Source organism: Oncorhynchus mykiss, chromosome 12 (assembly GCF_057628025.1).
Source record: "Oncorhynchus mykiss isolate SJ-2025 chromosome 12, ASM5762802v1, whole genome shotgun sequence".
Classification (NCBI taxonomy): domain Eukaryota; kingdom Metazoa; phylum Chordata; class Actinopteri; order Salmoniformes; family Salmonidae; genus Oncorhynchus; species Oncorhynchus mykiss.
Window position 1 is genome coordinate 10,980,139 of NC_143033.1, and position 18,384 is coordinate 10,998,522.

Here is an 18,384-nt window from a genome sequence, read left to right on the forward strand (position 1 = left end):
GCAGAAAGTAAACCGCGCTGTGGGTCAATTTCCTCAACAACTGAGAGTGTTGAAGCGCGATGCTCAACTTCTCCTCTATCTTGGTGCCCCTGGCAACCACACACAACGGTAGTAAAGCAACCAATCAGTCTCCTCCGTTCCAAAAATATTTACGAGTTGATTCCTAGCGGAATTGAATCTTGACACTCAGAAATCTGAGTCGACGCCAGGGGTCGACATGCAAGTAGTTGAGAAATGTATTATTTTGACAGCAACTCCACACCTCTACGTCGTCATCATTAACAGTTGGCAGAGAAAGGCAAGCAACAGCTAAGTGCTGTATGACAATACTTAGTGAAGTTAAATGGGGAAATGCAAACGTTGTGAGGTGGAATTGAGGTACAGTAATGGCAGTACGGGGGGTGGTAATGGCAGTACGAGGGGGCGGTAATGGTAGTGCCGGGGGGTGGTAATGGCAGTACGGGGGGCGGTAATGGCAGTACATGACAGTAATGGTAGTACGGGGGCAGTACGGGGGGCGGTAATGGTAGTACGGGGGGCGGTAATGGCAGTACGGGGGGCGGTAATGGCAGTACGGGGGGCGGTAATGGCAGTACGGGGGGCGGTAATGGCAGTAAGGGGGGGCGGTAATGGCAGTAAGGGGGGGCGGTAATGGCAGTAAGGGGGGGCGGTAATGGCAGTACGGGGGGGGCGGTAATGGCAGTACGGGGGGGCGGTAATGGCAGTACGGGGGGGGCGGTAATGGTAGTGCGGGGGGGCGGTAATGGCAGTACGGGGGGCGGTAATGGCAGTACGGGGGGCGGTAATGGCAGTACATGACAGTAATGGTAGTACGGGGGCAGTACGGGGGGCGGTAATGGCAGTACGGTGGGCGGTAATGGCAGTACGGGGGGGCGGTAATGGTAGTACAGGGGGGCGGTAATGGTAGTGCGGGGGCGGTAATGGCAGTACGGGGGGCGGTAATGGTAGTACGGGGGGCGGTAATGGCAGTACGGGGGGCGGTAATGGTAGTACGGGGGGGCGGTAATGGTAGTACGGGGCGTGGTAATGGTCGTGCGGGGGTGGTACGAGGGGCGTTAATGGTAGTACGGGGGGTGGTAATGGTAGTGAGGGGGCGGTAATGGTAGTACGGGGGCGGTACGGGGGGTGGTAATGGTAGTGCGGGGGCGGTAATGGTAGTACGGGGGCGGTACGGGGGGTGGTAATGGTAGTGCGGGGGCGGTAATGGTAGTACGGGGGCGGTACGGGGGGCGATAATGGTAGTGCGGGGGGTGGTAATGGTAGTATGGGGGGCGGTAATGGTGGGGCGGGGGGCGGTAATGGTAGTACAGGGGCCGTACGGGGGTCGGTAATGGTAGTACGGGGGGGCGGTAATGGTAGTACGGGGGGGGGTAATGGCAGTACGGGGGCGGTAATGGCGGTACGGGGGGGCGGTAATGGTAGTACGGGGGGGCGGTAATGGTAGTACGGGGGCGGTAATGGTAGTGCGGGGGGCGGTAATGGTAGTACGGGGGGGGGTAATGGCAGTACGGGGGCGGTAATGGTAGTACGGGGGGGGGGGGTAATGGCAGTACGGGGGCGGTAATGGTGGGGCGGGTGCAATGCTTAACCATTTGAAAGGGACACACTGTGAGACCCAAAACGTTGCTGGCAGCAGCGCTACTGCATTTTGAATTCAAGTTGAGTTTTATGCATTTTTCTCAGTTTTAACAGAAAACCGATAACATTTCCCTAGTTGTCACATCCCTAGGCCTGAGTTTGCACCAGGCAGGTTGCTGGGAAGCTGGTAATCTATCCAGTCTGGCTGGTCGTAAATTGACACCCCTCTCACTAAACTTCTGATATTTGCATGGGCTTTATGGTGCTAGTGATAGTCTTTGTATAGCTAGTAGCTAACCTGGGATGTCATGGTACTCGAGATTAGAGGTCAACCGATTATGATTGATTATCTATTGACAATTAAAACAATAGTGAATGAAAAATGAACCCTTTTATTTTAACTTAATATAATACATAAATAAAATCTATTTAGTCTCAAATAAATAATGAAACATGTTCAATTTGGTTTAAATAATGCTAAAACACAGTGTTGGAGAAGAAAGTAAAAGTGCAGTATGTGCCATGTAAAAAAGCTAACGTTTAAGTTCCTTGCTCAGAACACGAGAACATATGAAAGTTGGTGGTTCAATATTCCCAGTACTTCAATATGCCCAGTTAATAACTTTTAGGGTGTAGTTATTATAGGAATTATGAATCGTCGACTATTTCTCTCTGATGTTCTTATAGGCACCTTTGTATTGCCAGCCTGATCTCGGGAGTTGATAGGCTTGAAGTCATAAACAGCGCTGTGTATTAAAGCATTGCTAAGAGCTGTTTGCAAATGCAGTAAAGTGCTGTTTGAATGAATGCTTACGAGCCACTCAGTCAGACTGCTCTATCAAATATCAAATCATAGACTTAATTATAATAAACACACAGAAATACGAGCCTTTTGTCATTAATATGGTCAAATCCGTAAATGATCATTTAAAAAAACAAAACGTTTATTCTTTCAGTGAAATACGGAACCATTCCGTATTTTGTCAAACAGGTGGCAACTGTAAGTCTACATATTACTGTTACATTGCACAACCTTCAATGTATGTAAAATTTTGTCAAATTAATTACGGTCTTTGTTAGGAAGGAACACAGTTCTCAACGAGTCAGGCGGCCCAAACTGTTGCATATACCCTGACTCTGCTTGCACTGAACGCAAGACAATTTCCCTAGTTATTGCCTGCTTACATGCATTTATTTTAAGTAAATATGTAGGTTTAAAAAAATATACTTCTGTGTATTGATGTTTATGGTTAGGTACATTTGTTCTACGAATGGGCTTTTTTCACAAATGCGCTTTTGTTAAATCATCACCCGTTTGGTGAAGTTGAATTAGGCTGTGATTCGATGATGATAAATTAACAGGCACCACATTGATTATTTGCAACGCAGGACAAGCTAGTTAACCTAGTAATATCATCAACCATGTGTAGTTTGATTGTTTTTTATAAGGCAAGTTTAATGCTAGCTAGCAATTTACCTTGGCTCATTGCAGCCACAAGGTCCTTTGGCGCTGCACTCGTGTAACAAGTGGTCAGTCTGCCACGCAGTTGCCTCATGGATTGCAATGTAATCGGCGTCCAAAAAGGCTGGTTACTGATTATGAAAACTTGAAATAGGCCCTAATTAATCGGTCATGCCGATTTAACATACACTGCTCAAAAAAATAAAGGGAACACTTAAACAACACAATGTAACTCCAAGTTGATCACACTTCTGTGAAATCAAACTGTCCACTTAGGAAGCAACACTGATTGACAATAAATTTCACATGCTGTTGTGCAAATGGAATAGACAACAGGTGGAAATTATAGGCAATTAGCAAGACACCCCCAATAAAGGAGTGGTTCTGCAGGTGGTGACCACAGACCACTTCTCAGTTCCTATGCTTCCTGGCTGATGTTTTGGTCACTTTTGAATGCTGGCGGTGCTTTCACTCTAGTGGTAGCATGAGACTGATTCTACAACCCACACAAGTGGCTCAGGTAGTGCAGCTCATCCAGGATGGCAACAACCCAGCAGCAGGACCGCTACCTCCGCCTTTGTGCAAGGAGGAGCAGGAGGAGGACTGCCAGAGCCCTGCAAAATGACCTCCAGCAGGCCACAAATGTGCATGTGTCTGCTCAAACGGTCAGAAACAGACTCCATGAGGGTGGTATGAGGGCCCGACGTCCACAGGTGAGGGTTGTGCTTTACAGCCCAACACCGTGCAGGACGTTTGGCATTTGCCAGAGAACACCAAGATTCGCAAATTCGCCACTGGCGCCCTGTGCTCTTCACAGATGAAAGCAGGTTCACACTGAGCACATGTGACAGACGTGACAGAGTCTGGAGACGCTGTGGAGAACGTTCTGCTGCCTGCAACATCCTCCAGCATGACCGGTTTGGCGGTGGGTCAGTCATGGTGTGGGGTGGCATTTCTTTGGGGGGCCGCACAGCCCTCCATGTGCTCGCCAGAGGTAGCCTGACTGCCATTAGGTACCGAGATGAGATCCTCAGACCCCTTGTGAGACCATATGCTGGTGCGGTTGGCCCTGGGTTCCTCCTAATGCAAGACAATGCTAGACCTCATGTGGCTGGAGTGTGTCAGCAGTTCCTGTAAGAGGAAGGCATTGATGCTATGGACTGGCCCGCCCAGGGGACTGGGACATCATGTCTCGCTCCATCCACCAACGCCACGTTGCACCACAGACTGTCCAGGAGTTGGCGGATGCTTTAGTCCAGGTCTGGAAGGAGATCCCTCAGGAGACCATCCGCCACCTCATCAGGAGCATGCCCAGGCGTTGTAGGGAGGTCATACAGGCACGTGGAGGCCACACACACTACTGAGCCTCATTTTGACTTGTTTTAAGGACATTGCATCAAAGTTGGATCAGCCTGTAGTGTGGTTTTCCACTTTAATTTTGAGTGCGACTCCAAATCCAGACCTCCATGGGTTGATTAAATTTGATTTCCATTGACCATTTTTTGTGTGATTTTGTTTTCAGCACATTCAACTATGTAAAGAAAAAAGTATTTAATAAGAATATTTCATTCATTCAGATCTAGGATGTGTTATTTTAGTGTTCCCTTTATTTTTTGAGCAGTGTATAACTGTTCAGTAGGGTACACCACCTTAGCAAAACATTTTGTAACAGAAAACAAAGATTCTTATTGGACAAGTGTCTTGTGATATCACAAGGTGCTAGTACAGAGTGTGTGCTTTCCCCCATGTGCCGCCTCCGGCTTTGTGTCTGCGCCTGTTGGCACGACGACCTGGCAGAGTGGGTTTGACCGTGAATGCTGGCACAGGGTGGAGGGAGACACACACCCGTCTCACTGGCTCCCGCTGTCATTGCCTGTCTCAACCAATGACTTGTGGTTGTGTTCCAATCTTATTGTGGTTGTGTAAGACAAGGCCCACTGCTTGCCCAGGGTAAGCCGTCTGTTCCCCACCTGGGCTGCCAGATCAGGTTTCATGTGCTGATTCCTGTGCACCTTCCCACTTACACCAGAGATCTGTATATAATGACGAGATGCTCATGTCTCCACTCTAACAATGGGAGTCGTTGCCCCAAAGGCGGGAAGGCAGGTGACAAGTTTAGGTCCAAAATAAGCCCGAAGAAACACATTCGGCTTATTATGGACAGATTTTGTCACGAGTGAAACCTCTTGTTTCACCTCTTCCTCTCTGTTTACACACACACACACCAAGCCCCTCCCCCTGCCACTTTCAACAACAAAGATGAGAGATCACTTCCTCCTCTGACAAGTGGCTTCAACTCGATTTACCTTTCAGGTTTGGTCCATCAGAATGAGTACATTAGAAGACTTTCCATAGGTGACTGAGGTGTAATGAAAGAGATTTCATCCTGGGTCAGTATGAATAGTTTGTTCTATAGGTGAAGGCAGAGAGAAGAGGTTAGATGATACCGTCACACAGAGATGAAGTGACTATGTGTTACAGGAGAACGCAAAGCACCACAAGGCTGCTCCAGGACATGAGTCAGTCTGCCCTTCTGGTTCTCTGGTTCTCTGGTCCTCTGGTCCTCTGGTCCTCTGGTCCTCTTGTTCTCTGGTTCTCTGGCTCTCTGGTCCTCTGGCCCTCTGGTCCTCTGGCCCTCTGGGTACACACTTCACCCTCTGCTGCCTGCTTTTGTGCTTCACTTTCATTTCAACGAAGCAGTTAGAGTCCTTTCTAAGCCCTTGTTTGCACACAGAGTGCTTGAGGCTGTCTTGTGGACGACTGGGTTGTTCCTAGTCTGGTAAAGACATGTCTGTTAGAGGGATATAGGTTAGTGTGTGGTGTTGTGCATCTGTGCCTGTGTCACTTTCTGAGGGAACGATTATGGGCAGCATTGTAACTGAATGCTTTTACTTTTGTCTGGGATCACAGAGGATCTAGCTCTGTTTAATCTCAATGTGTTATGTCTCATGTTGCTCCTATATTTCTCCAAGCAACCGAGAGCTATTCATGTGCTGATCCGGCACTATAAGGATGTATTGATTTGAGCCTAAACTGAGGACCAAATGGCACCCAACTCCCTCCCTATAAATGTAATAAAAATAAATAAAATATTGAACCTTTATTTAACTAGGCAAGTCATCTAAGAACACATTCTTATTTTCAATGACGGCCTGGGAACGTTGGGTAAACTGCCTTGTTCAGGGGCAGGACGACAGATTTTTTTTAGCTCGGGGGATCCAATCTTGCAACCTTAGTTAACTAGTCCAACGCTTTAACCACCTGATTACATTGCACTCCACGAGGAGCCTGCCTGCCTGTTACGCGAATGCAGTAAGCCAAGGTAAGTTGCTAGCTAGCATTACATTTATGTTATAAAAAACAATCATAATCACTAGTTAACTACACATGGTTGATGATATTACTAGTTTATCTAGCGTGTCCTGCGTTGCATATAATCGATGCGGTGCGTATTCGTGTTAAAAGACTGTCGTTGCTCCAATGTGTCTAGTTGTAGTGTTTGTATTATTCTAGTTGTGGTGTTTGTATTATTCTAGTTGTGGTGGTTGTATTATTCTAGTTGTGGTGGTTGTATTATTCTAGTTGTGGTGGTTGTATTATTCTAGTTGTGGTGGTTGTATTATTCTAGTTGTTTGTATTATTCTAGTTGTGGTGGTTGTATTATTCTAGTTGTTTGTATTATTCTAGTTGTTTGTATTATTCTAGTTGTTTGTATTATTCTAGTTGTTTGTATTATTCTAGTTGTGGTGTTTGTATTATTCTAGTTGTGGTGGTTGTATTATTCTAGTTGTGGTGTTTGTATTATTCTAGTTGTGGTGGTTGTATTATTCTAGTTGTGGTGGTTGTATTATTCTAGTTGTGGTGTTTGTATTATTCTAGTTGTGGTGGTTGTATTATTCTAGTTGTTTGTATTATTCTAGTTGTTTGTATTATTCTAGTTGTTTGTATTATTCTAGTTGTTTGTATTATTCTAGTTGTTTGTATTATTCTAGTTGTTTGTATTATTCTAGTTGTTTGTATTATTCTAGTTGTTTGTATTATTCTAGTTGTTTGTATTATTCTAGTTGTTTGTATTATTCTAGTTGTGGTGGTTGTATTATTCTAGTTGTGGTGGTTGTATTATTCTAGTTGTGGTGGTTGTATTATTTTAGGTGGTTGTATTATTCTAGTTGTGGTGGTTGTATTATTTTAGGTGGTTGTATTATTCTAGTTGTGGTGGTTGTATTATTCTAGTTGTGGTGGTTGTATTATTCTAGTTGTGGTGGTTGTATTATTCTAGTTGTGGTGGTTGTATTATTCTAGTTGTGGTGGTTGTATTATTCTAGTTGTGGTGGTTGTATTATTCTAGTTGTGGTGGTTGTATTATTTTAGGTGGTTGTATTATTCTAGGTGTGGTGGTTGTATTATTCTAGTTGTGGTGGTTGTATTATTCTAGTTGTTTGTATTATTCTAGTTGTTTGTATTATTCTAGTTGTGGTGGTTGTATTATTCTAGGTGTGGTGGTTGTATTATTCTAGTTGTGGTGGTTGTATTATTCTAGTTGTTTGTATTATTCTAGTTGTTTGTATTATTCTAGTTGTGGTGGTTGTATTATTCTAGTTGTGGTGGTTGTATTATTTTAGGTGGTTGTATTATTCTAGTTGTGGTGGTTGTATTATTCTAGTTGTGGTGGTTGTATTATTCTAGTTGTGGTGTTTGTATTATTCTAGTTGTGGTGTTTGTATTATTCTAGTTGTGGTGGTTGTATTATTCTAGTTGTGGTGGTTGTATTATTCTAGTTGTGGTGGTTGTATTATTCTAGTTGTGGTGGTTGTATTATTCTAGTTGTGGTGGTTGTATTATTCTAGTTGTAGTGTTTGTATTATTCTAGTTGTGGTGTTTGTATTATTCTAGTTGTGGTGGTTGTATTATTCTAGGTGTGGTGGTTGTATTATTCTAGTTGTGGTGGTTGTATTATTCTAGTTGTTTGTATTATTCTAGTTGTGGTGGTTGTATTATTCTAGTTGTTTGTATTATTCTAGTTGTTTGTATTATTCTAGTTGTTTGTATTATTCTAGTTGTGGTGGTTGTATTATTCTAGTTGTTTGTATTATTCTAGTTGTTTGTATTATTCTAGTTGTTTGTATTATTCTAGTTGTTTGTATTATTCTAGTTGTTTGTATTATTCTAGTTGTTTGTATTATTCTAGTTGTGGTGGTTGTATTATTCTAGTTGTTTGTATTATTCTAGTTGTTTGTATTATTCTAGTTGTTTGTATTATTCTAGTTGTTTGTATTATTCTAGTTGTTTGTATTATTCTAGTTGTTTGTATTATTCTAGTTGTTTGTATTATTCTAGTTGTTTGTATTATTCTAGTTGTTTGTATTATTCTAGTTGTGGTGTTTGTATTATTCTAGTTGTGGTGGTTGTATTATTCTAGTTGTGGTGGTTGTATTATTTTAGGTGGTTGTATTATTCTAGTTGTGGTGGTTGTATTATTTTAGGTGGTTGTATTATTCTAGTTGTGGTGGTTGTATTATTCTAGTTGTGGTGGTTGTATTATTCTAGTTGTGGTGGTTGTATTATTCTAGTTGTGGTGGTTGTATTAGTCTAGTTGTGGTGGTTGTATTATTCTAGGTGTGGTGGTTGTATTATTCTAGGTGTGGTGGTTGTATTATTCTAGTTGTGGTGGTTGTATTATTTGTGGTGGTTGTATTATTTTAGGTGGTTGTATTATTCTAGTTGTGGTGGTTGTATTATTCTAGTTGTAGTGTTTGTATTATTCTAGTTGTGGTGTTTGTATTATTCTAGTTGTTTGTATTATTCTAGTTGTTTGTATTATTCTAGTTGTGGTGGTTGTATTATTTTAGGTGGTTGTATTATTCTAGTTGTGGTGGTTGTATTATTCTAGTTGTGGTGGTTGTATTATTTTAGGTGGTTGTATTATTCTAGTTGTGGTGGTTGTATTATTTTAGGTGGTTGTATTATTCTAGTTGTGGTGGTTGTATTATTCTAGTTGTGGTGGTTGTATTATTCTAGTTGTGGTGGTTGTATTATTCTAGTTGTGGTGGTTGTATTATTCTAGTTGTGGTGGTTGTATTATTCTAGTTGTGGTGGTTGTATTATTCTAGTTGTGGTGGTTGTATTATTCTAGGTGTGGTGGTTGTATTATTCTAGGTGTGGTGGTTGTATTATTCTAGTTGTGGTGGTTGTATTATTCTAGTTGTGGTGGTTGTATTATTTTAGGTGGTTGTATTATTCTAGTTGTGGTGTTTGTATTATTCTAGTTGTGGTGGTTGTATTATTTTAGGTGGTTGTATTATTCTAGTTGTGGTGTTTGTATTATTCTAGTTGTGGTGGTTGTATTATTTTAGGTGGTTGTATTATTCTAGTTGTGGTGGTTGTATTATTTTAGGTGGTTGTATTATTCTAGGTGTGGTGGTTGTATTATTCTAGTTGTGGTGGTTGTATTATTCTAGTTGTGGTGGTTGTATTATTCTAGTTGTGGTGGTTGTATTATTTTAGGTGGTTGTATTATTCTAGTTGTGGTGTTTGTATTATTCTAGTTGTGGTGGTTGTATTATTCTAGGTGTGGTGGTTGTATTATTCTAGTTGTGGTGGTTGTATTCTAGTTGTGGTGGTTGTATTATTCTAGTTGTGGTGGTTGTATTATTCTAGGTGTGGTGGTTGTATTATTCTAGTTGTGGTGGTTGTATTATTCTAGTTGTGGTGGTTGTATTATTCTAGTTGTGGTGGTTGTATTATTCTAGTTGTGGTGGTTGTTTTATTTAGGTGTTTGTATTATTCTAGTTGTGGTGGTTGTATTATTCTAGTTGTGGTGTTTGTATTATTCTAGTTGTGGTGGTTGTATTATTCTAGTTGTGGTGTTTGTATTATTCTAGTTGTGGTGGTTGTATTATTCTAGTTGTGGTGGTTGTATTATTCTAGTTGTGGTGGTTGTATTATTCTAGTTGTGGTGGTTGTATTATTCTAGTTGTGGTGTTTGTATTATTCTAGTTGTGGTGTTTGTATTATTCTAGTTGTGGTGTTTGTATTATTCTAGTTGTGGTGTTTGTATTATTCTAGTTGTGGTGTTTGTATTATTCTAGTTGTGGTGGTTGTATTATTCTAGTTGTTTGTATTATTCTAGTTGTGGTGGTTGTATTATTCTAGTTGTGGTGGTTGTATTATTCTAGTTGTTTGTATTATTCTAGTTGTGGTGGTTGTATTATTCTAGTTGTGGTGGTTGTATTATTCTAGTTGTGGTGGTTGTATTAGTCTAGTTGTGGTGGTTGTATTATTCTAGTTGTGGTGGTTGTATTATTCTAGTTGTGGTGGTTGTATTATTCTAGTTGTGGTGGTTGTATTATTCTAGTTGTGGTGGTTGTATTAGTCTAGTTGTGGTGGTTGTATTATTCTAGTTGTGGTGGTTGTATTAGTCTAGTTGTGGTGGTTGTATTATTCTAGTTGTGGTGGTTGTATTAGTCTAGTTGTGGTGGTTGTATTATTCTAGTTGTTTGTATTATTCTAGTTGTGGTGGTTGTATTATTCTAGTTGTGGTGGTTGTATTATTCTAGTTGTAGTGTTTGTATTATTCTAGTTGTGGTGGTTGTATTATTCTAGTTGTGGTGGTTGTATTATTCTAGTTGTGGTGGTTGTATTATTCTAGTTGTGGTGTTTGTATTATTCTAGTTGTGGTGTTTGTATTATTCTAGTTGTGGTGGTTGTATTATTCTAGTTGTGGTGGTTGTATTATTCTAGTTGTGGTGGTTGTATTATTCTAGTTGTTTGTATTATTCTAGTTGTGGTGGTTGTATTATTCTAGTTGTTTGTATTATTCTAGTTGTTTGTATTATTCTAGTTGTTTGTATTATTCTAGTTGTTTGTATTATTCTAGTTGTTTGTATTATTCTAGTTGTTTGTATTATTCTAGTTGTTTGTATTATTCTAGTTGTGGTGGTTGTATTATTCTAGTTGTGGTGGTTGTATTATTCTAGTTGTGGTGGTTGTATTATTCTAGTTGTGGTGGTTGTATTATTCTAGTTGTGGTGGTTGTATTATTCTAGGTGTGGTGGTTGTATTATTCTAGGTGTGGTGGTTGTATTATTCTAGTTGTGGTGGTTGTATTATTCTAGGTGTGGTGGTTGTATTATTCTAGTTGTTTGTATTATTCTAGTTGTGGTGGTTGTATTATTCTAGGTGTGGTGGTTGTATTATTCTAGTTGTGGTGGTTGTATTATTCTAGTTGTTTGTATTATTCTAGTTGTTTGTATTATTCTAGTTGTGGTGGTTGTATTATTTTAGGTGGTTGTATTATTCTAGTTGTGGTGGTTGTATTATTCTAGTTGTGGTGGTTGTATTATTCTAGTTGTTTGTGTTATTCTAGTTGTTTGTATTATTCTAGTTGTGGTGGTTGTATTATTCTAGTTGTGGTGGTTGTATTATTCTAGGTGTGGTGGTTGTATTATTCTAGTTGTGGTGGTTGTATTATTCTAGTTGTGGTGGTTGTATTATTCTAGTTGTGGTGGTTGTATTATTCTAGTTGTGGTGGTTGTATTATTCTAGTTGTTTGTATTATTCTAGTTGTTTGTATTATTCTAGTTGTTTGTATTATTCTAGTTGTGGTGGTTGTATTATTCTAGTTGTTTGTATTATTCTAGTTGTTTGTATTATTCTAGTTGTGGTGGTTGTATTATTCTAGTTGTGGTGGTTGTATTATTCTAGTTGTGGTGGTTGTATTATTCTAGTTGTGGTGGTTGTATTATTCTAGTTGTGGTGGTTGTATTATTCTAGTTGTGTTGTTTGTATTATTCTAGTTGTGGTGGTTGTATTATTCTAGGTGTGGTGGTTGTATTATTCTAGTTGTGGTGGTTGTATTATTCTAGTTGTGGTGGTTGTATTATTCTAGTTGTGGTGGTTGTATTATTCTAGTTGTGGTGGTTGTATTATTCTAGTTGTTTGTATTATTCTAGTTGTGGTGGTTGTATTATTCTAGTTGTGGTGGTTGTATTATTCTAGTTGTGGTGGTTGTATTATTCTAGTTGTTTGTATTATTCTAGTTGTGGTGGTTGTATTATTCTAGTTGTGGTGGTTGTATTATTCTAGTTGTGGTGGTTGTATTATTCTAGTTGTGGTGGTTGTATTATTCTAGTTGTGGTGGTTGTATTATTCTAGTTGTGGTGGTTGTATTATTCTAGTTGTGGTGGTTGTATTATTCTAGTTGTGGTGTTTGTATTATTCTAGTTGTTTGTATTATTCTAGTTGTGGTGGTTGTATTATTCTAGTTGTGGTGTTTGTATTATTCTAGTTGTGGTGGTTGTATTATTCTAGTTGTGGTGGTTGTATTATTCTAGTTGTGGTGGTTGTATTATTCTAGTTGTGGTGGTTGTATTATTCTAGTTGTGATGTTTGTATTATTCTAGTTGTGGTGGTTGTATTAGTCTAGTTGTGGTGGTTGTATTATTCTAGTTGTGATGTTTGTATTATTCTAGTTGTGGTGTTTGTATTCTAGTTGTGGTGGTTGTATTATTCTAGTTGTGGTGGTTGTATTATTCTAGTTGTGGTGGTTGTATTATTCTAGTTGTGGTGGTTGTATTATTCTAGTTGTGGTGGTTGTATTATTCTAGTTGTGGTGGTTGTATTATTCTAGTTGTGGTGGTTGTATTATTCTAGTTGTGGTGGTTGTATTATTCTAGTTGTGGTGGTTGTATTATTCTAGTTGTGGTGGTTGTATTATTCTAGTTGTGGTGGTTGTATTAGTCTAGTTGTGGTGTTTGTATTATTCTAGTTGTGGTGGTTGTATTATTCTAGTTGTGGTGGTTGTATTATTCTAGTTGTGGTGTTTGTATTATTCTAGTTGTGGTGGTTGTATTAGTCTAGTTGTGGTGTTTGTATTATTCTAGTTGTGGTGGTTGTATTATTCTAGTTGGTTGTATTATTCTAGTTGTGATGTTTGTATTATTCTAGTTGTGGTGTTTGTATTATTCTAGTTGTGGTGTTTGTATTCTAGTTGTGGTGGTTGTATTATTCTAGTTGTGGTGGTTGTATTATTCTAGTTGTGGTGGTTGTATTATTCTAGTTGTGGTGGTTGTATTATTCTAGTTGTGGTGGTTGTATTATTCTAGTTGTGGTGGTTGTATTATTCTAGTTGTGGTGGTTGTATTATTCTAGTTGTGGTGGTTGTATTAGTCTAGTTGTGGTGGTTGTATTATTCTAGTTGTGGTGGTTGTATTATTCTAGTTGTGGTGGTTGTATTATTCTAGTTGTGGTGGTTGTATTATTCTAGTTGTGGTGGTTGTATTATTCTAGTTGTGGTGGTTGTATTATTCTAGTTGTGGTGGTTGTATTATTCTAGTTGTGGTGGTTGTATTATTCTAGTTGTGGTGGTTGTATTATTCTAGTTGTGGTGGTTGTATTAGTCTAGTTGTGGTGGTTGTATTATTCTAGTTGGTTGTATTATTCTAGTTGTGGTGGTTGTATTATTCTAGTTGTGTTGTTTGTATTATTCTAGTTGTGGTGGTTGTATTATTCTAGTTGTGGTGGTTGTATTATTCTAGTTGTGGTGGTTGTATTATTCTAGTTGTAGTGTTTGTATTATTCTAGTTGTGGTGGTTGTATTATTCTAGTTGTGGTGGTTGTATTATTCTAGTTGTGGTGGTTGTTTTATTCTAGTTGTGGTGGTTGTATTATTCTAGTTGTGGTGGTTGTATTATTCTAGTTGTGGTGTTTGTATTATTCTAGTTGTGGTGTTTGTATATCATTGTATTTGTGTGACTTTCCTTGTCTGTGGACCCCAGGAAGAATTGCTGCGCCGGCAAAAGCTAATGGGGATACCAATAAATATTAAACCTCTCTGTCTCACTCTCTCACACACTTTCTCCACTGCCCCCCCCCCCCCCCCCCCTGCAGCATTGGTGGTTAGACATTCATCATGTAAATGGGCTCGACTCGGTAGAAGTCGCAGACCCATCTCTATTTATTACACCTTACTGTACATTCTCCTCCCTCATAGATGATAGAAATACGTCTTCTTGACAATAACATCAGCATTCTGTATTACATGTTCTGCATTCTCTGCAGTGGAGGAGTTGATATGGTATTGATTTTGTTCTCTCTTCCTCTCTCTCCACCCCCTCTGTCTGCAGGATGAGTGGGATCACAGTAGTAATGGCAGTACAGGGTCCAGGCCCAGCTCTGGTTCAAGGCCTGGTTCAGGTTCTAGGTCCGGCAGCAGAGGGAGGAACAACCAGTTCAGAGGGCCAGCCAAGGTACAGGTAACTACCAAACCAAACTACAGCTTTTATATCACCTCTCCCCAACCTTAACCCCCAGAAACACAGTATTATCAAGGTACAGGTAACTACCAAGCCAAACTACAGCTTTTATATCACCTCTCCCCAACCTTAACCCCCAGAAACACAGTATTATCAAGGTACAGGTAACTACCAAACCAAACTACAGCTTTTATGTCAGACCACCACCATCACCACAGCAGCTGTGGATGGTGGAGGAAGAAATGGGAGGACGGGCTCTCGCTTCATCCTCCCCCGGCCACCACTGTCCCACACAGTAATATGTATCCAAGTCCTGTTTCACTCTCTTTTGTCCCAAGGGACCCTAAGAAAGCTACTGCAGGCTTATGGCTGCTCCAGAATTCCACCACATAATTTACTATGAGGTCATCAGGGGTCGTCAGGACAACCCTCACCATCCTCTTTTAGCATGCATCACCTTACTGGAGAGGGGTATACTGTAATATGATGTGCATGAAAAGTACTGGCTTACCTTGTTCCACGTTATGTGATGTGGGGTTAATGCAGTGTTTGGGGCAGAGGGGGTTGTCCTCTGGTTCTTCTGTCAGGCTCCAGGATATCTCTCCCAGAGGAGTTGTGTGTCTGCTCCATAGAGATGCATAGAGGACTCTAGATGTCATAATGGCATTCCTTCCCACAGGGAAAACGCACAGTCCATTTACCCAAATACAGTACATGTTGACAGACCAGCTAAACACTTTGTGTCCCAGAAATGTTTTTATAGAAATAATGCCCCTTCCATCCCTCTCAACACAGGTTGGTGGCACCTTCATTGGAGAGGAGGGGCTCCTGGTAATAACTGGGGCGGAATCAGTGGAATAGTATCAAATACATTAACCACGTGGTTTCCGTGGTTTCCAGGTGTTTGATGCCATTCCATTTGCTCCGTTCCAGCCATTATTATGAGCCGTCCTCCCTTCAGCAGCCTCCACTGCCTCAAGTAGTAATAATCATCATGTCACTAATTATTTTTCCACTGAAGGGGACTTTAACGAATGCTTTCTCAATGTCAGGGTGTGTTAGCATGCAGGTTGAGTAGCACGGTGAGAGCTGTTTTGATCACTATTAAGCTGTAGAGTAGTAAACGTGTTCCATATTGTGGTGTGCAGGTAATGCACTGTAACAGGTTGTGTGTTGTCTTCCAGAACGGCAACAGAGAAGGGTCATTTGACATCCTGGGTACTGATATCTGGGCTGCTAACACCATGGACTCTCATGGGTATGTCATGCACACTGTTGACTCATTCACGCCCCCATCACTACACACACACACGCGCGCGCAAACACACTGATGATGACTCCTATTACATATTAATTCTATCTCTAGCTCACACTGATACATAGCTAGTTGAGAGTGTTTACTTGAATAGCCTTCTCCCATGGCATTGTATTATGGGATGGATATAAAGGAGAGGTTAGTAGTAGTACTCACTCCTGTCTTATCCTTGTACTGTGGTGTTGCTATCTTAGCCAGACAACGTGATGATGGGATCAAATCCACGTTTATTTGTCACCTGCACCGAATACAACAAGTGTAGACCTTACCGTGAAATGCTGACTACAACAAGTGTAGACCTTACCGTGAAATGCTGAATACAACTAGTGTAGACCTTACCGTGAAATGCTGAATACCACTAGTGTAGACCTTACCGTGAAATGCTGACTACAACAAGTGTAGACCTTACCGTGAAATGCTGAATACAACTAGTGTAGACCTTACCGTGAAATGCTGAATACAACAAGTGTAGACCTTACCGTGAAATGCTGAATACAACAAGTGAAGACCTTACCGTGAAATGCTGAAAACAACTAGTGTAGACCTTACCGTGAAATGCTGAATACAACAAGTGTAGACCTTACCGTGAAATGCTGAATACAACAAGTGAAGACCTTACCGTGAAATGCTTCCTTACAGGCCCTTAACCAACAGGGCAGTTCAAGAAGAGTTAAGAAATATTGACCAAATAAACTAAAGTCAAAAAATATAAAAAGTAACAATATACAGAGGGTACCGGTACTGAGTCAGTGTGGAGGCTGTATACAGGGGGTACCGGTACTGAGTCAGTGTGGAGGCTCTATACAGGGGGGTACCGGTACTGAGTCAGTGTGGAGGCTGTATACAGGGGGGTACCGGTACTGAGTCAGTGTGGAGGCTGTATACAGGGGGGTACCGGTACTGAGTCAGTGTGGAGGCTATATACAGGGGTACTGGTACAGAGTCAGTGTGGAGGCTGTATACAGGGGGTACCGGTACTGAGTCAGTGTGGAGGCTATATACAGGGGGTACCGGTACTGAGTCAGTGTGGAGGCTATATACAGGGGGTACTGGTACAGAGTCAATGTGGAGGCTATATACAGGGGGTACCGGTACTGAGTCAGTGTGGAGGCTGTATACAGGGGGTACCGGTACTGAGTCAGTGTGGAGGCTGTATACAGGGGGTACTGGTACAGAGTCAATGTGGAGGCTATATACAGGGGGTACCGGTACTGAGTCAGTGTGGAGGCTGTATACAGGGGGTACCGGTACTGAGTCAGTGTGGAGGCTGTATACAGGGGGTACCGGTACTGAGTCAGTGTGGAGGCTGTATACAGGGGGGTACCGGTACTGAGTCAGTGTGGAGGCTGTATACAGGGGGTACCGGTACTGAGTCAGTGTGGAGGCTGTATACAGGATGTACCGGTACTGAGTCAGTGTGGAGGCTGTATACAGGATGTACCGGTACTGAGTCAGTGTGGAGGGGGGGTACCGGTACTGAGTCAGTGTGGAGGCTGTATACAGGATGTACCGGTACTGAGTCAGTGTGGAGGCTGTATACAGGATGTACCGGTACTGAGTCAGTGTGGAGGCTGTATACAGGATGTACCGGTACTGAGTCAGTGTGGAGGCTGTATACAGGGGGTACCGGTACTGAGTCAGTGTGGAGGCTGTATACAGGGGGTACCGGTACTGAGTCAGTGTGGAGGCTGTATACAGGGGGTACCGGTACTGAGTTAGTGTGGAGGCTGTATACAGGATTTACCGGTACTGAGTCAGTGTGGAGGCTGTATACAGGATGTACCGGTACTGAGTCAGTGTGGAGGCTGTATACAGGGGGTACCGGTACTGAGTCAGTGTGGAGGCTGTATACAGGGGGTACCGGTACTGAGTTAGTGTAGAGGCTGTATACAGGATTTACCGGTACTGAGTCAGTGTGGAGGCTGTATACAGGATGTACCGGTACTGAGTCAGTGTGGAGGCTGTATACAGGGGGTACCGGTACTGAGTCAGTGTGGAGGCTGTATACAGGGGGTACCGGTACTGAGTCAGTGTGGAGGCTGTATACAGGGGGTACCGGTACTGAGTTAGTGTGGAGGCTGTATACAGGGGGTACCGGTACTGAGTCAGTGTGGAGGCTGTATACAGGGGGTACTGGTACTGAGTCAGTGTGGAGGCTGTATACAGGATGTACCGGTACTGAGTCAGTGTGGAGGCTGTATACAGGGGGTACCGGTACTGAGTTAGTGTGGAGGCTGTATACAGGATGTACCGGTACTGAGTCAGTGTGGAGGCTGTATACAGGGGGTACCGGTATGGAGTTAGTGTGGAGGCTGTATACAGGGGGTACCGGTACTGAGTCAGTGTGGAGGCTGTATACAGGATGTACCGGTACTGAGTCAGTGTGGAGGCTGTATACAGGGGGTACCGGTACTGAGTCAGTGTGGAGGCTGTATACAGGGGGTACCGGTACTGAGTCAGTGTGGAGGCTGTATACAGGGGGTACCGGTACTGAGTCAGTGTGGAGGCTGTATACAGGGGGTACCGGTACTGAGTCAGTGTGGAGGCTGTATACAGGGGGTACCGGTACTGAGTCAGTGTGGAGGCTGTATACAGGGGGTACCGGTACTGAGTCAATGTGCAGGTAGGTTGAGGTCATTTGTTCATGTAGGTTGGGGTGAGGTGACTATGCATAGATACTAAACTGTGAGTAGCAGCAGTGTACAAAACAAATGGGGGGGGGGGGGGTCAATGTAAATAGTCCGGTGGCCATTTGA

At 41.9% G+C, this 18,384-nt stretch overlaps 1 protein-coding gene across 8 annotated transcripts in view; it reads left to right on the top strand.

Moving 5' to 3' along the window:
- The window catches only part of ctif (cap binding complex dependent translation initiation factor), a 168,186-nt gene that overhangs the window by 40,885 nt on the left and 108,917 nt on the right, over positions 1 to 18,384 (top strand). For 7 of the 8 annotated variants that reach the window (XR_016484794.1, XR_016484793.1, XR_016484792.1 and 4 more), the window contains 2 exons: positions 14,185 to 14,313; positions 15,498 to 15,571. Coding sequence is in view for 4 of the 8 variants with exons in the window: in XM_090191460.1 (XP_090047586.1) it covers positions 14,185 to 14,313; positions 15,498 to 15,571 (203 nt within the window). In the remaining 4 variants the exon portion in view is untranslated. The remainder of the gene's footprint in view (positions 1 to 14,184; positions 14,314 to 15,497; positions 15,572 to 18,384) is intronic. The other variant, XM_090191459.1, reaches the window with a different exon arrangement.